Raw genomic sequence first — 26995 nt, 5'->3', positions numbered from 1 at the left:
TTAAGACTTAATTGATCTTAACGCTATGATTTAAACTACTCAATGTTTTGCGTGTTTTACAGCAGTAATGGTTGAAAATCAAAGATAATATTACAGTTTTTTATCCTATGATTTTTTTTTCCTTTATAGCTCTGGCACGGTTTCTGCATTAGCCAGCGTCAAGTAGGTATGATTAGTTGACAAAATAATTTATGCAAAAGGCATTCGTTATTTGTCAGTTTTTAAGTGAAACTTTTTTATCGGCGTTGGAAAAAAATTTACCGTCACATTTTTCGGTTATGCGCCATCTTTTTGTTGTCCTGCTTTTTCGGATCCAGTTTATAGATTAGTTGCAAGATTTGTTGTTTGTGAAGTTTGTCTACCTATGAAAACTAACTTCAGGCTTACCGCAACGTACTGTTATTTATATTGGATAATTTTTTTCACGTTATATTTAATTAATATTGCAGTAATATATTTAGTTACAAATAAAAATTATGCTTGTAATATGTATGCTTGTATTGTTTATGTCAAAAATATATAATAACGATAACAATGACAGTAATAATTCTATTACAATTAATGAAATTCCGTAATAATCTTAGTAGTAATAAGGTAAAATGAAATAATTTGCACATAGTAGATCATTTTTCGAAAAATAAGATCATAAAGAAGTCTCACTTCTTACGTGTGTACACTAGTATACGCACATATTTTTTTCCTATATGTGGTCTGCCGTCTGTGATTTTTAATTCTCCTTCCAATCTAAAATAATTTAGCTGGATGGTTTCAAACTTAAACTTATGTCTCGTTAAAGTCTCATACAAAAAAATGAGAATAAAGTTTATTTTCTGACAAAACAAATTACACGCCTTTACGCGAATATAGAAACAGCTGAACATTAATAGGTAGCTGGCTCAGTCTATCCCTACAGTACTAGTAATTGCCTCTGCTAATTTTCTATTATTCTATTCACGTTCTCGTTAAACAGTCCGGCTTTATTCGGTTCATGAATATGGATCCTGACTGCAATGGGTTTAGCCTGTAGTGAAATGTTACTGATAGTACTGACCATATGAAAATTGTGAATAGTAAATGGACTAGTAAGCTGTGCACGTTCATGCAATTTGAAGTAAAGAGGTTTCATTTATCTTTGAAATTTTTGGTCATAAAGCTTTCGAAATTTGAATTTGAAATTTGGATTTTTATTAGGACCTTTTTATAAAGTCAAACATTGTAAGAAAAGCGAAACAGTTTCACTGAAAATCGAAGTCATAGTTTATTATTACATTGAACCACGTAGACTTTATTTTATGCAGTGTGTTTGCTCACTTTATAAATCATAAAAACGTACCCATAACTAATCGTAACCATATCAAATTGGTGCATTTAAATTATGAGTATTAGAACGGTAATCATGTGTTTGTGCTCGAGGAAAGCATAGTTGTGAAAATATGTATAACAAAATTAAATATTTATTATGTTTGGTTATAACATACGGCAGTGTTATAGGTAAGAGATTCATAAGGAAAATAGTTATTTTGGTCTTTGATAAACCCAGATATGACGGAATACTGATAAACGCTCTTTTAAGTTCAGCCGGGGTTAATTATAGTAATTCATCGCGTTAACAAGTATAAAAAAAAAGTTAAAAAAGTGCGTCCGTACAAAGTACATACACATTTCAGAAGTGAAACTTCTTTAGCAAAGTAATTTTTAAGTCTTGTTCATATTTATACAAATCTAAAACTTTACGAGACTTAGAGGGAGGAAAAAAGGAAGATATGTTAGGAATTTCATGAATTTAACTGTCATTAAAATATTAAGTGTCGAAAATTAATACAAATAATAAATTTAATTATTTTAATTTATTTTTTCGATAATAAAAACACGTGGCACAACAAATTATTTTGCATAAAATATAAAATACTAATAGACCACAAGCCCATGAACAAAAAATACCTGTGAAATGACCCAACCTGAATTACGCTTAGAAGGCTGTTACTATATCTGAAATTAGCTCTGAGCACTATGCCGTCATTTCTGAGCGGTACATGTGAGTACGTGAGTGAATGGACTTTCTCAGGTACAATGGGGGAATTTCGACTAATTATTAATGTACGGCTTTGTTATAAGTGTATAGATGATTAAAAATAAATGTCGAAAAACCTAGTGCCGTACAAAAGTGTTGGTGCCGGAAGACGGTGCAAATTTTTAATTCGACGACAGTTGCAGAAGCAATATGGGTCATTTATTACTGTACGGCATTTGTGTGATTCCTTTTGGACACATATACAGATACTTTACCCGTAAACGCCGTACATATTCCCAGCGGAGCGGTCGAAAGCCAAGGGTCGCAACATATGTCTGATTAGCATATAGGTGATGATGATATGAAACAACATAAAATTAAATTATCTTGAGAGTACTTCACAAATAGATAACATCTTCTAGCATGCCGTACATTTTTTGTGGAACACATAGGTGTATGGGGTAAATTACTTTCCTCAGAAAAGAGTCATTTTCCGGTGACTTTTATCTGTACGGCAATAATACAGGTTATTAATACTTTAGACAATCTTCAATAAAAGATAAATGCCGTACACTTTCGATAGTCCGCTACCACCGCCTACCAATACAGGGCGTCCCAAAGTTATGGGAAATGAAGGGAAAGTACCTTAAATATCGTAGATAGGGTATTTTACTAAAAGAAGACTTTATGTTATTTTTAAAAGTTATAAATCTGCATTCAAAGATTTTTAAAAAATTCCTTGCCTCGTCTGGGAATCGAACCGACTTATATGTAAAAAAAACACACCTACTTTTATGATGCCAATCGAAAGAATGGCCAAAATCTAATAACTTTTCTTAAGTAACATAGTATTTTAAAAGAAAGGAACAGCGTGAATATATCTTTTTAATCAAATTAAAAACATTATCTATCGTATTCGGCCTAAAAAAATCCCCTACCAGTCTGTTACTTTAGAAAAGTTATTAGGTTTTGGCCATTCTTTCGATTGGCATCATAAAAGTAGGGGTGTTTTTTTTTTAAATTTAAGCCGGTTCGATTTCCAGACGAGGCAAGTAGTTTTTAAAAAATCTTTGAATGCAGAATTACTAACTTTTAAAAATAACATAAAGTCTTCTTTTAGTAAAATACCCTATCTGCGATATTTAAGGTACTTTCCCTTCATGTCTCATAACTTTGGGATATGCCCTGTATTATATTTTTATTTTTGTTAAAAATATTTTTCCTTTACCTCTCTCTGCTGGTACGATAAGGCTGTAAATATACTTTACAGCCTTATGGTAGTATACTCAGATATGTACAGTTATTAATGACCTTAAGGGACACCTCAAACGTCGTCGAAGTTTTTATCAGCTGTAAAGAATAATCTGGAGTAAAATGTACGGCATCTGGTTTTTTTTGTTTATTTATATTTGTTACATATAAAATAACAATAATCTTTGAAAATATTACTCCCCATATTACTCTAGGAGCATTTGAAAAGTCATCTAAATTTCGGAAATTTCATATATTTTTTATCAAAATATTTTTATTTGTTACCATTTATAATGAACGGCTATAATGTACAACGGTAATATTTAGTAACATTATGTAAAAAAATAAGTTGCCGTACATTATTCTCTGATCTTACAGCAGTAAGAACTTGGTAAATCCTGAAATTTAGATAAATATTTAATTACACAAATATTAACTATAATATTTGGACGGCATAATTATAAAACATTATTGTCCGTGTTAAATAATGTTTTGAACATGTTGCCGTACATTTTACAATGACCTTAGGGTATATGGGTGTAGGGGTAGGGTTCCGACCCTTGGCTTTCGACCGCTCCGCTGGAAATATGTACGGCGTTTACGGGTAAAGTATCTGTATATGTGTCCAAAAGGAATCACACAAATGCCGTACAGTAATAAATGACCTATATTGCTACTGCAACTGTCGTCGAATTAAAAATTTGCACCGACTTCCGGCACCATCACTTTTGTACGGCACTAGGTTTTTCGACATTTATTTTTAATCATCTATACACTTATAACAAAGCCGTACATTAATAATTAGTCGAAATTCCCCCATTGTACCTGAGAAAGTCCATTCACTCACGTAATCACATGTACCGCTCAGAAATGACGGCATAGTGCTCAGAGCTATTTTCAGATATAGTAACAGCCTTATAAGCGTAATTCAGGTTGGGTCATGTCACAGGTATTTTCTGTTCATGGGCTTGTGGTCTATAATACATATTTCATAAATTCTCTTTTCGAAACTTTAATTTTAAAAATCGAATTTGTATAAGGTGATTCGCCCTTCTCACTCTCTCTCAGTGGCGTAACAATATGGTGGCATGGCTGGCTGGAAATGCCACGGGCCTCCAACCCAAGAGGGCCACTGCCCAAGAGATATTATGTTCTATGGATGAATGTGAATGCCCATCTATTTATGATAAATATACTATCTATAAAAATCTACTATGTATATATAACAGACTATCTGTCTCTATCGATGTATATTGGGACATACATCGTGTAATTAAGTACTCTGAAAATCACAAAGTTTATTAGAATTAAATGTGACGATTTTTACTGATAGAGCCCCATCAAAAGAATTTGCCACGGGCCCCAGATGGTATAGTTACGCCACTGCCCTCTCTCAATCGCTCTCTCCCTTTTCTTCGACAAAAACGCTGCACATCTTCGTGACGTATTCGTAAAAATTTTACCCTTTTTGAAACTTCTTCAAGTTTCACTTCAAAAAGTGTCAATAACAAGTTACATAAGTATATCAATTGTTATTGACACTTTTATACTATCATCTAAGATTCACTTAAACACGTTTTACGTTACTGAAAACGTCATCGATTATAATTTTATTAATCACAGAACATATAAAATTCATCTAAAAAGCGACTGCAAAATTCACTAAAACGTATTAAATAACATTATATATTATTTGTATTCATTGGACTAGACCAAGAGAAATGAATGTTTAAGGATAATTTAGTAATATGTACAATGTATGAAGATCCTACTATTATAATTTTTGGATGTCGGTGCTGAGTCCTGACAACAAGTACATCCTGAAACCCATTTCATTTAACGAATCACGACGGCACGAGGTTCACATTTTTCCTCCAGTTAATATCCTGATATCTACCCATACAAATTTCTTTCTACGATACATATTTGCAACGCACAACGGACCAATTATGAGTCCACCATACCACCCCTTGATCATCCAGGTCCACGGAATGAGGAACTTTGCTTGAACGTACAAAGAAAAATTACACGTGTAAATGATAACCTCACCTTCGGTTTTTTTAAGTCGGTTAAAGTACAGAAGGATATTATTAGAGCTATTAAGCACGAAACTTAGATCAAAAACGTGTTGCATGGTTTAACAACCGAAGTGTATTTTCCGTGTATGAAATGTTAGAAGTCGCGATACAATCGTTTGTGGGTAATTTAACGTCTTAGTAAGTCTAGAAGTAAGTAAGTCATGCTTTACCGGGATGTCAAAAAGGTATTGCAGTTTGACAACATTTTAGTTCAAACTTGAAGAAGAAAATGAAATGTATCAAAACGTCAAACTTCTTCGCTGCCACTTTATTGGTAAATGTTGTTTGACTTGAACTGGTCATAATCAACAGTTCCTCGGTGGATGTGATGCCGGTCCTCCAGTACGTTCCCCTACCACGATATCTTCCTTCTACCAGCCCGTCTCTTGCTTTGAATTTTGCCCAGTATGAGGTATGAGCAGGCTTACCGCATTTTGAGAGTATGCGTGAACATCAAACTTCTTCTCCAAGAGCCATTTTATTACTAAAGGTTGGCTGTCAACAATTTAAACCGCCAGGTTTCTTGTGCTAAACAGTTCCTCGGTGGATGTGATGCCGCGACTTCTTCCTTCTACCGGCCCGTCTTGCCCTTAAACTGCAACAAGTCGTGCCGATGATGGCGCAAAACGTGTCTGGGATAGCGACTTACCGTAAAGAGTCTAACAAAAATTCGTATCTAAAAAATGAATAATTTCTCATGCTTCAATGCGGTTACGGGATTTCACTTGTATTGTGTTATCGTAAAATTCTTTAACGCAACAGTATCGAATAAATTAACTTTATTTAAAAGCTTTTGAGTTATCCCTAAAAGCCATTAAAGTATAATTTCGGAAATACCCAGTGTTATTGATAGTATTATGTAGATTGTATTTGTGGTTTGCGGTTTGGTAGTATGCGCAACATTATGACTTAGAATAATAATAATAGTCTCGATAATATCATTGTCTAGTAAGCGATGGGTTATTCATCGTTTTCAAATGTTACATATACCTACTACTTAGTCATTGTTGTACTCGTATAATAAAAACATCTTGACTTTTTTTTCTCCAATTTTTTGAATTTATCGGTCCTATTTTTTTAAGAAACATTATATAGCATTAGGTGTCTTTTGCTCTCGAATACACAAAGATTTCATATAACAATTTACGATATTTCATTACGATATGAAGTTTCAATTATTTTTTATATAACTGACAAGCACCTACATTTTCTTGTCTATTACACCAATATATTCCAGATAACGAGAGGACGGAAATCTTAAACCATCCAGCTTGGAGAGAACTAGACCAATTCGATTGTGGTTTTAGCGCAGCTGATCGAATCATCGGAGGTTTAAATGCCTCTTTAGGTCAATTTCCATGGATTATACGGATTGGTTATATAAGTAAGTATAGACTTTAATTTGCAGTGTTTGCCTAGTGGCTTCAGCGTGCGACTCTCATCCCTGAGGTCGTAGGTTAGGCCCCGGCTGTGCACCAATGGACTTTCTATCTATGTGCGCAATTAACATTCACTCGAACGGTGAAGGAAAACATCTGAGGAACAACAAAACAAAGGCGTGCGTCAGGCACAAGTAGGTTATCAGCCTTCTGTGCCTGACGCACGTCTATTAGATTAACAAATGATCATGAAACAGATACAGAAATCTGAGGCCCAGACTTAAAAAGGTTGTAGCGCCATTGATTTATTTATAGACTTTAATTACTAAAGACTCACACATTCTGGGGAATCTATTCAGCGAGAACATAGTTTACTATGCAATCCTCTCGCTAGTTTTGAGATTGGTATTACGATTTGAATAAAGCATATTTTAAGAAAATTGACAAGATTGCCTAGTGGCATCAGTGTGCGACTCTCATCACTGAGGTAGTTTTGAACGCCAGCACACCAATGGACTTTCTGCTTATATGTGCATTTAAAACTCGCTCGTACGGTGAAGGAAGACATCGTGATGTAACCGGCAACAGAAACCTTAAAGGTTGTAGGATTCCTTTTTTTATATTTAAAATCCTTTTATTTATAGTTGATGGCGAAGATGAGCTAGATTGGATGTGTGGTGGAGCCCTAATATCTGATCGACATATTCTTACGGCAGCCCACTGTCTGCAAACCGCTGGCGAAGGGTATGAAGTGTAAGTTATACAATGAAAATCTTTTTCCTAGGTTTACAGGTTCTAGGAAACTTCTAAGCAACTTATAACTAATGAGATATCATTATCCCAATTGTTCCCACTGCACAGACTCAGGTGACAATAAGGTTTTGTTAATGTTATTAAGTATTTATTCCCGCTTTTATACATAAATATTCAAATATTACTTACGCGAAAGTTTGTAAGTAAGTAACAAACATCCATCCATGTTTGTTACTCTTACACGTATACTACTGAATGGATTATAATGAAACTTTACAATAATATATTATGTGAATTGTCCAAAATATCAAGTAGGAAAAAATCTACCATCTTCGAGCTATTCTAGCGTGCGCTGCCAAAACCGCTAGAGTTACAAATATGTAATATATGATGGAAATGTTTATCTTAAATAGTCCTACAAAAAATCCTGCCACAGTATATATCTATATGTTATGTTAAGCCAATATAGCCAAAATAGTGAACCATTACTACAATAAAAATTGATAATTTATTTCAAATGCACATTTGGTTCCTAAATGAAAATATAAACGTTTATCGCTTCTGCCCTGCGATTCTGTAACTCACTTTTCGAACCCACACAGCGGTTTTCGCATCGGCGGTCGCTCTCAAATCAGTCTTGGTATTCTGATAAACAATAAACTACAAGCTCCCACCTTTTCAGAATGCCAAATCATAAAACGACTGCTTCACGACTGATTTGAGAGCGACCGCCGATGCGAAAACCGCTGTGTGAGTTCGAAAAGTGAGTTACAGAATTGTAGGGCTGGTATTTAAAGTAGATAAAATATGTCTTTCTTGCTACATCATTTGGACAAATATTATTTTAATCCTGCGCTGGCGAAGTCGCTATTTATTCCCATTTTTATACATATATATTTTCTACGAAGCAACATAATGCTTTACTTCTGATTATTTTCGCCTGACAAACAACAACGGTAAACCCAGAGCTGGTGCACAACGTCTCACCGGAATATACTGAGAAAGTTAATGCCAGGGTTAACTACTCTGTGGAAAGAATGGACTCGTTCCTTATTTGTAGAATTTAATGTTACTGATAATTTTTAAGATTATCTTCTGAATTTTAATTATATAACTAAGTTAATTTGTAGCTATATATTGAATAATTTCATTTATCTAATTTTATAAATTTTTCGTCATTTTTTTATAATCTTCTCACAATATTTTAGAATCAAGCTACATAATCCATCACTTCAAACACTAACAGTCAATGGTGAATCTGTACAAGGAAAATACAATAGAAATTATGATTAGTATTTTCCAAATCAAATATAAAAAACAAACTATGTATTATCATTTCTACGCAATATAATCCGATGTATTACATACCAAACATTATATAATACAATCTACAAGGCATTAGTTACAAAACATACAAATTATGTTATCTAAGTTTTGGGCACTGCCCGAACTATGGAAAATAATTATTATTTACAGGTTTTTCGTGCCCAATAAAAAGAGTGTGCACTACCGAATACCTTTAAAAACTCTTTAAGCAATACATATCTATACTAATACTATAAAGAAGAAATATATGTAAGTATGTTTGTAACGAATTAGCTCAAGTACTGGACCGATTTAAAAAATTCTTTCACCATTTGAATGCTACATTATCACTTATTAAATTAATTAATTGCAAGAAAAAAATAAGGATCCCTACTAAAACTACAATAATGTTACCTAAGGTGTAAAAAAATGCCTATTAAATATCTTTCATCGCATGTGCTGCGAAAACTATTGATGATAGAACAAAAAAAACGTTCCACAGTATTAAAAACATATTTACAGGCCGCTAGTTGTCTATACGAGTAATATGGGTTGTCTATACGAGTAGGTATTTGGTGATGGCACACAGACGCAGGCACTGCACACATGACAAAATATAAATTTATTGTTATCTATATATTATTAACAGATCGACCATACGTTTGGGTGAATATAACACGGAGACCAACCCGGATTGTCAGTTACAAGTGTGTGCACCCCCGTACCAAGATAGAAAAATGATGATAAAACGTATTCATCAGAGCTTTAATACGCCACCCTTTCACAACGATATCGCTATAATCCTTCTTGACAGACCAGTGGAGTTAAATGGTACGTGGTATTTTATTAACTACTAGGTGCCCCTGCGAACTGCCTTAATATGACTATTTTAGTATCTACATACCAACATATGGTTCATTTTGCTGACCATAGACTGGTCGTTTTTACCGAATTAAAACTGGTTTTTAGGTTTCTCCTTGCATTATTATTTTTTCTTTCCAAAAAAGCCTTCGTCAGATTTCGAGGAATAAATTAAAAAAAGATACTCTAATTGGTCCAGCCATGTTCGAGTTTTGCGCTTACCAACATATTTTATGATTCGTTTTTATTTATTTAAAATTTGTAAGCAAAGCAAACGTTGATTGAATAGCAAAAATGTATTCGGGGTTCGAATCAGCAGCCAAAAGATTGAAAATTCACCGCGCTTCCACTTGAGTTATTAAAGCTTTCTTTTCTATTTAGGCTGGACAAAGAAAAATAAGATAAAACACATTGTTACTTCAATGGGGCTGTAAGACCATTAAAATATAATTTTAAACTCTTTTTCTTAATTAGAAGAGTTATTTCAACGATACTTATTAATTTTTAATTAATTATAACAAAATCCCATTAAAAGCTACACTAACAGCTCCAGAAGGTAAAATTGACGTAATTATTTTATCACTTTCTCTGGAAAGTTTATTGATATGTTGACCTCCTTAAGTTATTGTTTTAAAGATAAATTTAATTTACGTAAACAGTTTTCTCCGTTAATGAAATCCCTTGTGTCCTTGTATCGCGAAAGTTTCCACAATATCTAACAAACAATTCAAGGAAAGTCATTAGTTACTTGGTTTTCCAATAGTCGTAAATGATACGAGCCGATAAGTAATAAGTAAGTAAGCCGATAAACAAACAGCTCATTTTCTATAGTAAAAGCTACAACTAGACTATTTAAATATTGAAACCCGTAAGCCTAAAGATAAAATGTTATTTACCAATGGAACAAATATCTTAATCTAGTCTTTACTAATATTATAAAGAGGAAAATTTTATTTTTTGTTTGTTTGAAATGAATAGGCTCCGAAACTACTGGACCGATTTCAAACATTCTTTCACCGTTGGCAAGCTACACTATTCCCGACTCACAAAGGCTATGTTTCATTTTCAAAAAAATTTGGGATGCTTACTAAATGTTAAATAATCTAACCCAAGGTGTAAAAAAATAAACAAAAAACTTCCTTCAATCGCGTGCGCTGCGAAAACTATTAATGATAGAACAAAATGATGTCTTTCAATTTTTCAGGACACATCACTATCTATAAAAAATGTCGCGACAGCATGTCTCTATCTTTTATAGTTGCGTCACAATAAGCGTCCTTTTATTATTAAAATACCACCGCTAGAAAAGGCTCTTTATTCGTACCTATCTATATTTATTTTGATATGGTATCGATCCTTATCAAAATAAATACCAACGTTTCACATAAGCGACAATTTAATGGCATAACCACCAAAAAAGCTTGGTGGATTGGTATTCTCCTGCCGTTTCTCTTGAATAGTTTACTACTATGTAATATACCAAAAATCTTAGCCACAGCAACGCTTGGCCGAGTCTACTAGTAGTTCAATAAAATTGTATTAAAAACACAAACTAGATGTGTGCAGTTTTAATAAAAATCTCTTGTTTTGGCTAATGTCGCTGATAAGTTTGTTTAATTTTTCTTTAACTCCTTTTTACTTTTATATATTTAACTTTAAATTAAATATAACACTTATTATAATTTAATTTAGTTTTCATAATTATATATTTCATTGTCAAAAACGTGTATTACAGAAATATTTTAATATAGTGCTTAGAATATGAGTAATAAAAATACACTTTTTTTCAGATTATGTGAGTCCAATATGTCTGCCGAAAGACGAGGAGTTAGCTGACTTGAAAATTGGCGAGATATTAACAGTGGCAGGATGGGGTAAAATGAACATGACGACAGAGGAACGCGCTAAAATATTACAATTTGTTTCGGTAAGAGCAGTTTTACCTAGATAGGCAACACGGCTATTGCCGAAAAGGCCGGCAACGCACTCGCGAGCCCTCTGGCATTGAGAGTGTCCATGGGCGGCGGTATCACTTAACATCAGGTGAGCCTCCTGCCTGTTTGCCCCCCGTTCTATAAAAAAAAAAAAAAAAATTGCACTTGCTCATACGGTGCTGGAAATTTTTTAGACTTTATAATGACGTGTGTCAGGCACAGAAGGCTGTTCGCCTTACCTATTAAGAAAAAAATATCATAATAATCAAATTTGTCAGTTAAAGCCTGTCAAAAAAGTTAGTTTTATATATCTTATGGATGAAATTTATCTCTAGATCCCAATAGTAAAACCAGAAACTTGTGAGACTTTTGGTAAAGGCTTCAAACTGTCAAGGTCAGAAATATGCGCAGGCGCACAATTAAATAAGGATGCCTGTGGTGGCGACTCAGGAGGTCCACTAATGAAGGTAGGTCTTATTTCAATTAACGTAACAGCCATGCTTAAAGACAATAATTAAATTTAAGGCGACTTATGAAAAACCAGACAATCAAACGTGTCCAAAGAGGTTACAATTCCGACTTTATTTTAAAGTAGGTCGCATAGGACTGATAGAGAATGGTTACAGCTTCTTCCAATTTTATAAAACAAAAACTTTACTATTGAAAAGAATGGCGAAGAGTTCTCTTCGTCCGTCCTACGCCCTTGATTTTAGAACTTCTAACAAATTTAATCTTTCAAAAATATAGAATCATATTTTTTTTCGTTATTGACGTTCAGTACCTAGAAAAATAGAATAGATATATTTTTATATTTCATAAAAACACAACCAGCATTTATTAATTGCTATTAGTCAAAACCCCAACATTTCTCCAAAAAGTTCGTCGTTAATCTAAAACGAATAATTTTTCCAGGTATTTGACACACTGGAAGGACCCAAAAGTTTTCTTATGGGTGTCGTGTCATTTGGGCCTACTATATGCGGTATAAGAAAACCTGGAGTGTATGCTTCTGTACCCCAATTTATAAAATGGATTTTAGATAATATTGAAATGTTATAGCTTTACTTTAATCTTTTTAATTTATCACAGTTGCATCTTATACTATCTCACAATAATAAGCCAGGCGGGAGTCAGCATCAATAAAAAAATATTGAAATTAATATAGAACGAATGGAATATATGTTATCTTTTTTTACATCACGAACACTTATAAAGGATGTAGCCAAAATCACAAATATAAATATGACTTTTCTTGGTAAGAATTAAAGTTAATAAAAAAGTTTCTGTGATAAAGTAGGTGATAATGCCTTGAAAATTTATAATAAAATTATACGATTTTAAATGCCATTTTATTTAACGACCTAAAATCTACTAAATGTTTATAAATAGCTAAACACGGATATTATAACGTTCTATTCTGAATGTTTATGTCATAGGAATATTCATAAATATAAATAGCTTATATTTTATAACAAACATTTTCCTCAAAGTTTCCAATACGTCACAGTTAAAGTCCCGTAGGTTTTGACTAAGTTGCACATCACTTTTAAACAAATGACGTACGTATATTTAGGTCTTATACTAAAGCACAGAGCATCATGCGTTAGTATGTCTCTGGTACAAGGAGGAAACGGTGTGTAATTTTGTTAAATTTAAATATAAACATCATTATATTAAAAATAATACCAAAACCGTTGATAAATATGTACAAAGTGTGTTCGCTTTGGATTTTATTACTCACCTTGTCAACTTGTTTAAGTGGTAAGTGCTTAATTAGTATTATTATTTTGCGCGTACATTGGTTTTTCCATCTCTTGCAAAACAAACTGATTCATGAGAATCTGCAATGATTTATAATACAGCCTTATATTCGTGTATATAGCAGAAACAAACACACGAAATATAACTTTTTAAAGTCACTAACTCAAACTTTTTGATAACAAAACATTACATAATTGATAATGTTACATACTGTAGTATTATATGTTTTTGTTTATTATTCATTGATACTTTTTAGGTTACATATTTTAAGGTGACCAACTATACTCATTTACCGAGTTTTGTACTCGTTTATCGCTAACCGTACTCTTTTTAAATCCGTACTCTGAAAGTACTCATTTGTATTTCTGAAACATTTTTTAGATTATTTTAGTTGTCCAGGCACTAATGCTGCAGTTGAAAGGGTATTTTTACTAGGGAATGATTGTTGGAGCAGTAAGAAGTCGCAACTTTCTGTAAAAACATTATCTGCCGTCTTAACAGTCAAATTTAATATGCAAAATGAAAGTTGTTCGGATGTGGCTACATTATTAGACGAACATTTCATTTAGCGAAAAAAATCCACTCCGAAGAAAAATATTTTTTATCGTTATCGTTTTTAAAAGAAAATCACGTTTTTATAGTTTTTTTTTCTTTTTTTTCACATTTGAAATACTTGCAAATTGGAGTACAGTTTTTGAACAAAAAATAGTTGGTCACCTTACATATTTGCAGTAGACTTAATTATATTTAGAAAAGATATAGGTAAGGTTGTAAGAGGTCATCCACTTCTCTTGTATTATCAAAATAGGGCGATAGTTGCGACTTGTCTTCAAGGCAAACTGGATATATTTGTAGATGAAACAGCAGACTTGGTCAATTCATATTTTTTACCGTCAAGTTTATTTTTGGCGATACCTAGACTAGGTATACTCAAATAATGAATCCAAAATAATGTTTGGATGAATGGAACTTCCTAATATTCAACCCAACAAAAAACACTGCAAGTTTATAATATTAAAACATGTATGTTTATAATTTTTTTAAATAGTGACAACAGTTAAAACGATTCTTTTTAAGAAGAGCAATAGCTCCAGAGTGCGACTATCATCCTCTGGGATGGGATGGGATTCGAACCTACGACCTCTGGGTCGTAGGTTCGAACCCCAACTGTACACCGATGGTCTTTATACGTGCGCATTTAATCGTACACTCGCTTGTACGGTAAAGGAAAAATATCGTAAGAAAACCGGTACGCCTTAGACCAAAACCAAAATCTATGTGTCAGACACAGAAGGTTGATCATCTACTAGACTATGGAAAAAACAAATGATCAAGAAAAAGATACAAAAATCTGAGGCCCAGACCTAAAACACCGCTGGTTCTTTTTGTGCACAAAATCTTTAAACTGGCCAAATTAAAATAAAATATTAAACCGAACAATTTTAGTTAAATTTTATTATATTAAGAATAACACGTACGAACAATCGAAAGTATATCAATAAAATATATAATACGAAAGTACCACTGCTAAATTCCTAGTGTTCCACTGCGATAGTTCTCATTTTCAATGCTATGCATCTGTTCTATGTGCAGTTTCTAATTTATCGTGTTATCATTTCAGAAGATTACAATCTCCTGGATACGCCATGTCAGCGAAAGAATTTAAAGGGGCGTTGCATGCTTTTGAGTTCTTGTAAATTTGCATTAAATTTAATGAAGGAACATAACGACACACTAGCTGAGACTTTATTATCGTGTGGACATTTGAATATTGTGCCTCTGGTATGTAAAATACAAAAGCTATATTTGTTAACAGTATTTAACTAAAATGTTAAAAGACAGAAGCAGTGTGGCCCAGTTAGCGAGTTCAGCGTGCGACTCTCAACCCGGCTGTGCACAATATTAATGCGCATTTAACACTCGCTAAGAAAATAATTGTGAGTAAACCTTAGGTCCAAAGAGTTGACGGCGTGTCAGGCACGGAATATGCTCACGTAATAATAAAAATATGAAAAAAAAAACAAATGATCACAAAACAGATACACAAATCTGAGTTTAGGGTATTTAGGAGTGTCAAGTTATCATAAATATAGGAGATATACTCTTATAGACTTTTTAATTCAATATAAATGGAGGACTATTCTAATCATCGTCAACTTACTTTGCTTATTGCCTTTATAACGCTCGTTTAATTTAAACATAAAGCTGATGAAATATTATGTGCCGTATGGCTGTTGTGTTGTAGCCTATTTTATTTTTAATTACTTCAGGTATGCTGTCCGATTGAGGAAACGCCAGACACAGACGAATCAGTAATTCATTTTCAACAAGAAGACATCACAACATTTACACCTCCTAGAGGCACAACCAGACCACCGGCAAGACCTCCGGTTACCCAAACCTCTACAATTTTACCATCTAGACATGTTTGTGGCAAACAAGCGATTGAAGACAGAATAGTGGGTGGCGAAATTGCGTCACTGTATGATTTTCCTTGGATTGTTCGGCTTTATTTTAGCGATAGTAAGTATTTACAAATTCACCACTACGTATACGAGTCCTAGGGTGGAATTCAAAATCCAATAAATTTTTGACATATGGGAGTCAAACTTAGCTTAGTCACGTTTCTGAATCTTACCCCTAATCTAAAAAATAATATTATTAATTACACTATACACATAATACATCGTTATATTAAAATCAGCTGTGCTGGATTATAGACTTTTTATAACGATATGACATCGATTTTAGTTTCTTAGAAGAGTACGTTTCTTTTTGAGTATTACTATAATTATAAACTCTTAGTATACATGTATTGCATGACTTAATTAATACAGCGGACTGATCAAATCCTACAATTGAAAAAAAGATAATATTCTCCTTGATATATCACAGAATATTTGATCCGTTCGGCAATTATATGTTGTGGTCATGATATGTTTATACGGCAAATATAAGATTTTCACGTTTTAACCTTTTGAGTTAATGACCTTTTTATTGTAGATGGTTATGCTTGTTCTGGGACATTAATAACAAATCGGCATGTTATAACTGCAGCACATTGCTTTACTACTCCAAGTAAACTGTAAGTATAATATTATCATAACCTAGAACTTTAAATTTCGAAATTATTATATTATTTACCAAACTTCCGAGTGCTTTTAAGCCAAAAAGAAATAAAAACATCAATTAGATGTAATTTAAAACCCGGTTTATTTCCGTCAAAGACCTAAATTAAAAAAAAAACATATTTGACCTATTTTCTCTCTCGTCTAAAGAACATACACCTAAATGTACTGAACTGATATGAACTTTTTCTTATAGTTTATCAGTTCGTCTTGGGGAATGGGATTCAACGATATCAGCCGATTGCAGTGACAATAGATGCAGCGATCCGCCTGAAGATAGAAAAGTATTACAAACAATAATACATCCTTACTTTAATCCACGCAGCGATCCTATACATGATATAGCTATTGTGGTTTTGGATGAACCTGTTAACTTTACTGGTGAGTAAATTGCTTCCGACTGCGATAGAGAAGATCTTGACTAAGCTCCGAATAAGCTTTAGAATAACGATTAAACAACCCTTATAGAGCTTAATAACAACCAATGAAAAATTAAAACTTTCATGCCTTTGTTCCTTTAGGCTATAAGAATTTCAGAATTATTTTATTTAATATAACCAGAATCCGGCGAAATTTATCTTTTACCAATGTAAACAAATTTAAGAAAAGGAAATATTTAAAAACACTTTTCATTGTATTATTTTTTTTATTTTTATTTTTTAAAGACAATTTACACCAATTGACCTAGTCCCATCATGCTAAGCTGGTGAAGCTTGTGTTATGGGTACTAGGCAACGGATATACATACATATTATAGATAGATAGACATATAAATACATATTTAAACACCCAAGACCTAAGCACAACACCAAATGCTCATCACATCGATGTTCGTCTCAGCCGGGGATCGAACCCGGGACCCATGGATTTGCAGTCAGGGGTACTAACCACTAGACCAATGAGTTGTCTTAAATTGTATGAAATACCTTTAAAATTTCCACCTCAGTACAACTATATTAAACCCTATAATATTACCTACATAGCTTTGGACATCCCAGACCATGTTGAATGCTACTGTAATTAATTGTTTCGACTTTGGATCCATTTTCTCTTATAATTAATATTATTTTCACAGACTTTATTAAACCCGCGTGCCTACCAACCACTGAATATGTAGCAAGCCAAGATTATACTAATGATAATTCTTACATGACAGCTGGATGGGGAATTACAGAGTATGGTAAGCGTCTCACTCAAATATCTACTTTCTACATTTGCTACGAAATTTCCATGCGCAAACTTTCATCCAAAATGTTGACAAGTTAACAAGAGAAAACCGAAAAAAATATTATGAGATAAACACTAATATAAGCATTTTATAATATTTTTATTATTATCTATATATATATATAGATAGTAATAAAAATATTATAAAAGACGCAATTACCATTTATGTAAAAGTAGAGGTACTTTCATTTAAGTGAGAAAATATGCAAAGTATGCACCAGATTTTTAACACATAAATTTTTTACACATTTTGTGCGATATCAGATTTTTACTACTTAAATGTGAAAGTAAATTTACACTTACTCCCAAATTAACTCTTTCAGGTAGGATCTCGACGAAAAAACGCAAGCTGTCCATAAACGCTGTATCTTACGACATATGTCGTGCGGCATTAAATTTGGATCGTGATTCGAGAGATCCTTTTGTAATCTGTGCTGGAGGAGTTAAAAACAAGGACAGCTGTCAAGGGGACTCTGGTGGGCCTCTTATTGGACAAGTAGTTGAAGATCATGAAGTAAACTGGTACTTATTTGGAATAACAAGTACGGGTTCGAAGTTCTGCGGCCGTCCAGGTATTCCTGGTGTCTATACAAGGATATCGAAATATATGCCTTGGATCGAAAACAATTTATCGAGATAATTGAAATATTTATTGTGATAATATATATTATATTATATTATATTAATAGATTTATTTTATGTTGTTTCTGTTATGTTATTCTCTTTGGTAGATGCTGAAAACGTACCAAGAAGTCTTAGATATTTGATATCAATAACTATCAACTGATACTCCTGTTTAGTGTTGCCCAAATGCAAGACCAAGACGAGACTTAGGCCAGTCTTGGTATTGTCTTGCGTCAATACACCTGGTCTTGGTATTGGTATTGCGCTCTCAGTCTTGGTCTTGATCTTGCAGCAAGAGTCTCGCAAGTCTCGCGAGACTTGCAAATACCTATTAGCCTATTGCTATTTGTGGGGGCTTGCGGGCTATCCTGGAGCATTCACCAATGTACAATGTTCATCAACCAATAATAGCAGGCAGGCTACAGGCATTGTGTTGAGATTAGCAGATTTCATTACAGTGTGCGTAGGTACATTTTTTAGGCAATTTGTCGTACTCGTGACTGGCGCGCTTTGCTACATAGGTACTGTCGTTAAAGTATGTGTAAGTAAGAAACGATGTAGGTACCTACTACAACAAAATTGTATTCCTTAGAAAAATAATCGTCGTACCTACACTTTTATTTATTTAGTAAATCAACGCTGAAGACAATAGTCGCTACTAGAGTAGGTACGATAGAAGTTGATAAACCGACACTGCAAATCTCGATTTTTGGAAGTCTGTGATTTTAAAACAAAATGTGTAAAGCAATATGAGTATATGACATCGCTCATATTTGGAGCTTTTCCACGTTTCAAGTTTGTTAAACTCAAACTCAAAATATCTTTATTCAAGTGGGTAACCAAGTACACTTTTGAATCGTCAAGTTAAATTAATCATAAATTTACATTTACTACCAGTTCGCAAGTCAAGGGCGTAGAGCGGGTAAGAAGAACTGGCAAGAAACTTTCCGCCACTCTTTTTAATCGCCAAGTATTGTCATACAAATTGTTTGAACTGGAGCAATTCAATCCCAAGGATTAGGATCATTTAAGTAGTTCTCAAATTTATAAAAAGCTTTGTTGATTAATTTTCGTTTAACGAGGGCTTTGAATTTATTTAGTGATAATTCTCTAATTTCGCTTGGGAGTTTGTTGTAAAAACGAATACAATTTCCATATAAGGAGTGGTTTATCTTTTGGAGCCTGGTTGGTCGTACACTCAAATTAGTTCTATTTCGCGTATTATACTGGTAAAAGTCACCATTTGTTTTAAAATCGTTTATATTTTTTTGGACATACAACAAGGCTTCAAGAATATATTGACCAGATAGTGTCATAATATTTAATTTTATTCTTTAGAACATGGGCAGTGGCGGCGACCTTTGACATGAAAGCGACGGCGGCAATACAAAGTCTAGAAGCGGACTAAATTTTTACCTATTTTGGTGGGGTTGTCAATGTTGGCATTAGCACAGAAAAATAAAATTAAGTTAACACAACGTTTATCCACTACACTACTAATTTCCTAAGTACTCAGTCTAAATATCTTTTTCATAATTTTTGTTTTTCAATAATTTGTTGTGTGTAATTGAATGGTAAACTCTAAATCTTACTAGAGAGCTTTTTTAAAATAAACTTATTGAAAGCACTGACATGGCATATACACTTTTCAATCTTGCTGCTCACATTTTAGTACCTAGGTATCACTCACTATCTATCATTTACCGATATTAACAATGATTATTTCGAAATCAAAATATTCGCAATTCAATAGATGCGATACCTACTTAGTTATTAATTATCATCTCGCCCGACAGATTTTAACGCTGTAGTGTTCGAATTCAAGCCAGTGTGAGAATGTATTTAAATAAAAGAAACTCAGAGCATTCAATTTATACCTACCTACTGCTGGGACATCTTCAAGGTCATTTAATTTTATACTCCTCTACCAACCCTACCAAAATAGGTGTGCCTCTGTCCGTACTCTTTGTCGGCGAATGCGGCGCTCAAACAGTGTCAAATGCTGTGATACACTTGTTGCAAACCGCGGCGTCTTTGTCGGTAAATTATCAAATAAGTAGGTATATAATACACCGACCTACCAACAGTCTATTCGCAGAAAGTCACATTTCCCCAATCAACTTTGAACCTTAATTCTTTAGCGATAAACTTGAAAATCTGTGAAGAAATTTGATAGATTGTAGTAGCTTGATGTGCTGGCGTCTGTACCATAATATTGGCTGCCGTAGAAACTGTTACTACTTACTAGACCTACTCGACTCGCTGTTAGTTTTAAATTTTGCTAAATAGAAGAATAATATAAACTTTGAAACAACTTTTAAGTTTCACACCTACATGATGTTTATATAATTTTGTTAGCTATAATTTTAAGCACATACCAACCTACGAGTACTAACGTTAGATCTGCACATTAGACATAAACAAGCATAACATATTATTATAGGTAGATACCTACAAGGTATGAACTTTGCTAGAAAGTTATTCTAGGTAAATTTTATCACATGGGATGGTGGGAACAGATTTGTGAGTATTAACACGCTACCTACTTAATAAATTGTTGAAATATAATAAGTACTTACCTACCTAATCAATACAATACGTTTCAGGGTGCTTTCAGACGAGCGGCACGTTGCCAACTGCAAATACAACTGCAGCCCTTAGTTTAGTGTTATGATATGTGATACCTACGGTTTTGATACTGGGGAACGTTTCTCAAAATCGGGATTGAAACCAAATACCTACTTAATAACGCCCAAATCTCAGTTTGCCTTAACTCCAAGACGCAAGAGTCTTGCAGGCTTAAGTATTGTCTTGCTCAAGTCTTGCAGGGTTCAGTCTTGGTATTGGTATTGGTCTTGCGAGGACGCAAGAACAAGACCAAGACTGCAAGACCAAGACCGATTTTGGGCAACACTACTCCTGTTAGTGCTATAGGAAAATATATATAATAGAAGTGAGGCCATTGATGTGGTGTATGTACAATATTTATTTAGAAATCACATGTGAAATACATACATAATATTTGACAAAGTCTATGACACACATTTTCTGATATGATTGCCTTGAGTACATTTTATACTCGATCAGAGCTGCTATGTCCATCAGAGCCCTCAAAAACTTTATTATCAATTTTCTCTAAATACTTCAGAAGATTATCTTCAATATCGGACGATCTACAAGAGCTCTTCTTTCGTAGATTTTTCTTTTTTGGACTCTTCCTTGGAGATAGCTGGGTGAAATCAATTGGTGTATTCGGAGGTCGGGGGGCATAATACCTCTCAAAAAGCAAGGGCTGTTGCCGGACTCGACCATACATTAATTCCATTTCATGCAGAAACTCCTCCCTTCGAAGACGCTCTTCATCTCTTCGAGTTTGCAATCTTATTGCTATGTCCTCTTCGTGGCTGTAAAAGGTGGGGTTGATATTACAAAATAGGAAAAGTAAGATAATTCGTGTCAAATTAATATTTTTAAAAAATATATATAAACGTCCATGAAATAATGTCTTCATGGCACCGTGTTTTGCGGGTTTAGTGTGCGTAAAGTGGGTGTACAAACGACAGGAATAGTTATTGTATTTTTTTTAAGCAGCAGTCAATTGATGTGATCATAACATTTGATATGTGACAAATAACGCATAATTTTGCTATTGGGTACTATTAAAAAATGAGTCAAACGATCAGATAAGCTAAGTGGTTCGTACTAAGTTTATTAAAACTTACTTATTTTTCACAAGATGCCAGGCTGGCTTAGTCCTCAACAACCGATCCCTGTATTTCGATTCATGTTGTCTTCGTTGTTCAGACATTCGTTGCGCAGCTTCTATATCAAATTTTCTCCGTACAGCCTCAGCTCGCAATAACGCTGCTAAATTAGATCTACCAACTGCTGCAGTATTCAAATCCAACGCTGAATAGGCCTTTGCCGGCTCAGATACACACTGCTGACTTGTGCTGTCCGATTTGTCTCGATATATTCTTTGTATTTCCTTCATCTAAAATATTAATAGGAAATATTTTGCTTACCACAGTAGGCAGATGTAGTCTTCTCGCAACAAATAAAGTCCTACGTGTTTAATTGGATTGTCAGGCGGGAAAAGCTAATCACCAGCTTTTAAAAGGAATAATTTGATGTAATTTTCTTACCTTTTTATCTGCCCTACTAGCTGTATTGAATCGAAATGGTTGTGGACTAGTTGTGATGAAGTTCTTTGTCAATTTTCGGCGTCCTTTTGTCGGACTTGCTGATCTTAGATCACCTGATGATACTGAAGCAACACCCGGTCCTGGAGATGGATCTATGGGTAGATCACTATGGGCAGCTGGAGTAGACAATCTACTCCGTTCGCGCAGGGCCATAGTGCCAGGAAAACTGGCATTGCGCAACATTTCTTCAGCTCTTATTCGACGATTCATTGATCTTTAAATTATTGTTTATGAGTAAAGAATAGTATTAAAAATTTCTTATATATTCTATTCTATATGTTTTTGTTTTATTTTATATAGCAACATAATTGTTAATATTTTGTTTTATTTATATACTAGCAGACTAAGGTTTCTGTTATATTACAAAGTAGTATACTATTCTAGGGAAACGATAGGAGAACACCAGTCATGGGGACCACCATGCTTTTTGGTGGTTATGCCATTAAATTGTAGCTTATGTGAAACGTTGGTACTTTCAACACAGCGCCATCTGTTAGAATTGTGACTGTCAAATAATAAACAAATAATTTGCAATAAATTAATATTGCAGGTATAAATTAAGATGTAAGGGATCCTATCTTTTAAGTTAGATCAAACTGCACACGTTGTGCAAATTTGATTGAAATTGGTTAAGTAGATTAGGAGTCCATAGCGAACAAACAACGAGACGCGTAATTTATATATAACTAGCAGACCGGCCAAGCGTTGCTGTGGCTAAGGTTTTTGTCATATTACATAGTAGCAAACTATTCAAGGGAACCGGTAGGAGAACACCAGTCATGGGGACCACCATGCTTTTTGGTGGTTATGCCATTAAATTGTAGCTTATGTGAAACGTTGGTACTTTCAACACAGCGCCATCTGTTAGAATTGTGACTGTCAAATAATAAACAAATAATTTGCAATAAATTAATATTGCAGGTATAAATTAAGATGTAAGGGATCCTATCTTTTAAGTTAGATCAAACTGCACACGTTGTGCAAATTTGATTGAAATTGGTTAAGTAGATTAGGAGTCCATAGCGGACAAACAACGAGACGCGTAATTTATATATAACTAGCAGACCGGCCAAGCGTTGCTGTGGCTAAGGTTTTTGTTATATTACATAGTAGCAAACTATTCAAGGGAACCGGTAGGAGAACACCAGTCATGGGGACCACCATGCTTTTTTGGTGGTTATGCCATTAAATTGTAGCTTATGTGAAACGTTGGTACTTTCAACACAGCGTCATCTGTTAGAATTGTGACTATCAAATAATAAACAAATATTTTGCAATAAAATAATATTGCGGGTATAAATTGAGATGTAAGCTATCCTATCTTTTTAGTTGGATCAAACTACACACGGTGTGCAAATTTGATTGATATTGGCTCGGTAGTTTAGGAGTCCATAGCGGACAAACAACGTGACACGTAATTTATATATATTAAGATAATATAAGATAGATAACGTTTATTTAAGAATACCCTAGCTTGTACTTTGTAAGTAATGATAAAAGTCAAAACAATATTTTAACGATCATCTTACGTTAAAGTAAGATACATGCGAACAAAAACAACTTCGAAATTAAAACATCTTTCTGTGTAAGTTGATTTTTCTACAAAAGGTAACGATCAAGACAACAACAAACCATACATGTCAAATACAATGTCTTACCGAAAAAAATTATCCTCTTTAATTTTATCATAAAAATAATTGGAGAATAAGTTCTTTGGTACTGGTCGAGCCCTGAATTTCTTTTTCTTTTTGCATTTTGGCATAGCCTGAACCGCCCTGTCACAGACACCGCTTCCATTTTCTTCCCTTTTTGTAAAACTGAAAGGTTTCATTTGGGCCCTCAGCTCCGCTTCGCTGTTAATTTTAGTTATCGCTCGTCTGAAAGTTTTTAGCCAGAATGGTTTTAACTGCTTGGACGTATGCTTTAACGGATATAAAAGCAAATTTATTACATTATTATGTATTTAAGCTTTTTTTATAAACTTAATATTTCCAATTCTTTAGAAAAAATGGTGTAAGTGTCACCATCTAGTAATACTAAAGGTAACATTGTATGTCCTTATGATCTGTGCAATTGTTAATAGTACCTTTTTGGTCATCGTTTGTAACGATGTAGTGCACATATAATTAAAATAAAGTTTAGCTAGTAATTCTTTCTTTTAAAAACGTTTAGGACCTATTCCAACGTTTATATTTATGCATTCAGCTTTCAGCTGGATCACCCACGGGCCAAGAATGACTTTGGGGTCTATTTACATGGGTTAGTTTTATTTAAATAAAATTCATCACTATGTGCTAAACACGTGTAAGATGTTAGTACATATTATAAATGTGGGTTAATACAAAACAATCAACAAGCTAAAGGTGTTCGTGCGATTAACTTATATTTTAAAGCAAAATAATGTGATAATATGTGGCGAATAAAACATATTGGAAATAAATTATAAGCGCAAAATATACCTAAAATCCAAATAAAACGTGTGTCGTAGGACGAAAAAATAACCTCATAGCTTGGTCTTCTAAAATCTTATGATATAATGGTATCCGGGACTCTATGGGTACCGGACGTGCCTTAAACTGTTTTTTCTCTAACTTCCGGTTCAACATGTCTTCCGAAAATGATTTTTGTAAGCTTCGAAGTTCATTCACAACGCGTTCCTCTTCATCCCTGATAAACAATATATTAAAGGTAGAGTTAGCAGATAATAAAAATATTGAGTGTTTGTTTTGTTTAAATTTTTAGAAAATGCTTACTGCATATTGGTGAATAGCTTTTTTTTGTAGTGCAAAATACATACCTTTCAGTCATTTTAAATGGCTTAGGTATGGTTACGTTTCGGTGTTTGCTTCCAGATCCGGCACGTTTTGATCTCAATGGACTGGATGGCATGCTCTGCGTTTTAAATTCGTCGTCAATTAATGCATTCGTATCTTCCGTATCAAAAAATTTATCAAATTTTTCATCAACTTCACTCTTGTTCTCGATTTTATCGTCGTGCCATGAAATTGAACAAGCTGATTGATTTCTTTTAGGACGATATTTTTTGTTACTCCGTTTTAATATCAAATCATTTTTTGCTGGGCCATCATCCCTTTTAACTTCAATAGTATAAGAATTGACATTAGTTTTTCTCGCTTGGTGTTTTACGGAACCTCCACCTGTATTTTCAACACTGACACGGCGATTCGCAACTGGATTTTTCTTTAATGGAATATCACATTTTGTTGATTTTATTGTGTTACAGTCAGCAACCATAGTTCCATAAACTTTATCGTAGTCAATGTTCTCTATAGCAATACCCAACATAATTTTTTTCTTTTCTCGCAACGATTTAAGTGTCGAATAAAACTCATGGGCCGGTAAATGATTAATATCATTGTAATCCGGTATACTATGGTAAAATTCTTTTAATTTCTTAGTATCAATATTATCGCCAGACATAGAAATGGTAGTCGATGAATCAATAGATTGCTCATTCAGAGCTTTGTCGTTTCGTTCGTAAGCAGTTTTTGGCATTTTACTCCAAGGGTCGACAGGAACTCGAACACACGAGTTTTTAAAAACACTACATCGGTGCATCACTAAACATTTTTTAATTATAAAAAGGTCAACGTTTGTTTTCTGCAAACTGTTTCTATAGAAACGGAGTATCGATAGTTGATGAACTGCGCAATAAAAAGGAAAGTATACGCAGAGATTTAAAAAAATATATATGAGGAATTTGCTCAAACCAAAAATTATTATTATATTTTCCATGTCTTGGCTACACAAAAAAGCTGCATCGTTTTAATGGCATAAGCTTAGAGGCGCTTACTTACTTTTGATTGTAATAATCTGCTTTCGACAGAGACATAAAAAAAGCTACAGAGGGTTTTTGTATCCCTATATAAAAAGTAAGATAACCCATCATTCTGTAAGCATGAATTTACTTTTAGGATTCTTATGTAAGAAATATTCAATTCAAGGATTTTGACGATCATTTATAATCATTTGATCAATTACAAAATTTACTGTTGACAAATCAATATACAAAATTTTAAGTTTAAAAGGATCACCAACTAAAAACAATGGTTGTAGTTTATCTTATGGGGCATCCACACGCTGGCTGTTTGTCACAAACACCGCAAACAGCAAACGAAGTCCCAAACACCAACCACAATCACCCAACACAAACAGCCATCCACATGCTTGGCGAACGTTCATAACATTCCGAATCGGCAAACATGGCGGACGACGAGCTTGTGGCAGCTATTACTTTCGGGTTGACATATTTTTATTATAAATTAAAGCAAGAGAAAGAAAAAAGGAAAAAGAGAAGAAAGCAAAGACGATGGTGGATGATTAAAATACATAGAAATCGTACAAGGTACTGCTTTAGACCTATTATTTGGGCTTTAATTGAAAAAGTGTAGCAAGTAAATACGTCCGCCTCCCGCAAGCTCGCGCGCATACTGATCGCTGCCAAACGTGTGGATACG

The 26995-nt window shown here is 33.8% G+C and overlaps 2 protein-coding genes across 6 annotated transcripts; one reads left to right on the top strand and one right to left on the bottom strand.

Annotated features, from left to right (window-relative positions):
- Window positions 1-1359: 1359 nt before the first annotated feature.
- On the top strand, window positions 1360-18352 carry LOC125054637. Its single transcript, XM_047656644.1, has 15 exons — window positions 1360-1491; window positions 6578-6724; window positions 7364-7472; window positions 9427-9608; window positions 11429-11565; window positions 11908-12039; window positions 12485-12630; window positions 13063-13078; window positions 13180-13333; window positions 14955-15115; window positions 15604-15856; window positions 16337-16418; window positions 16658-16842; window positions 17537-17641; window positions 18012-18352. Exons 1-15 carry the CDS (start codon window positions 1434-1436, stop codon window positions 18326-18328), a joined length of 2184 nt encoding a protein of 727 aa, XP_047512600.1. The 5' UTR covers window positions 1360-1433; the 3' UTR covers window positions 18329-18352.
- A 2922-nt stretch (window positions 18353-21274) lies between these two features.
- LOC125054800 (protein FAM161A) lies at window positions 21275-26414 on the bottom strand. 5 transcript variants are annotated; one of them, XM_047656905.1, is made up of 6 exons: window positions 25315-26410; window positions 25020-25184; window positions 24176-24394; window positions 22458-22731; window positions 22035-22306; window positions 21275-21716 (listed from the first exon to the last, which is right to left on the bottom strand). In XM_047656905.1, exons 1-6 carry the CDS (start codon window positions 26271-26273, stop codon window positions 21386-21388), a joined length of 2220 nt encoding a protein of 739 aa, XP_047512861.1. In that variant the 5' UTR covers window positions 26274-26410; the 3' UTR covers window positions 21275-21385. The 5 variants fall into 5 exon arrangements, with proteins under 5 accessions (XP_047512861.1, XP_047512864.1, XP_047512865.1 ...); XM_047656908.1 differs by lacking the exons at window positions 25020-25184; window positions 25315-26410 and having other exon boundaries at window positions 24176-24429; XM_047656909.1 differs by lacking the exons at window positions 24176-24394; window positions 25020-25184; window positions 25315-26410 and having other exon boundaries at window positions 22458-22809.
- Window positions 26415-26995: the final 581 nt, after the last annotated feature.

The sequence above is a fragment of the Pieris napi genome, chromosome 12 (genome assembly GCF_905475465.1).
Source record: "Pieris napi chromosome 12, ilPieNapi1.2, whole genome shotgun sequence".
Lineage (NCBI taxonomy): Eukaryota > Metazoa > Arthropoda > Insecta > Lepidoptera > Pieridae > Pieris > Pieris napi.
This window is presented reverse-complemented; position numbering and strand designations above follow the sequence as displayed.

Excerpts from the sequence above, each read along its gene's own strand:
- LOC125054637 (XM_047656644.1), top strand. The coding sequence starts at position 1,434 with ATGTATAACAAAATTAAATATTTATTATGTTTGGTTATAACATACGGC. Across the intron at positions 1,492-6,577 it reads AACATACGGCAGTGTTATAG|ATAACGAGAGGACGGAAATC; the intron begins GTAAGAGATTCA and ends AATATATTCCAG. Across the intron at positions 6,725-7,363 it reads TATACGGATTGGTTATATAA|TTGATGGCGAAGATGAGCTA; the intron begins GTAAGTATAGAC and ends TTTTATTTATAG.
- LOC125054800 (XM_047656905.1), bottom strand. The coding sequence starts at position 26,273 with ATGGAAAATATAATAATAATTTTTGGTTTGAGCAAATTCCTCATATAT. Across the intron at positions 25,185-25,314 it reads CCATTTAAAATGACTGAAAG|GGATGAAGAGGAACGCGTTG; the intron begins GTATGTATTTTG and ends ATTGTTTATCAG. Across the intron at positions 22,732-24,175 it reads AAAGAGGATAATTTTTTTCG|ATCAATGAATCGTCGAATAA; the intron begins GTAAGACATTGT and ends AATAATTTAAAG.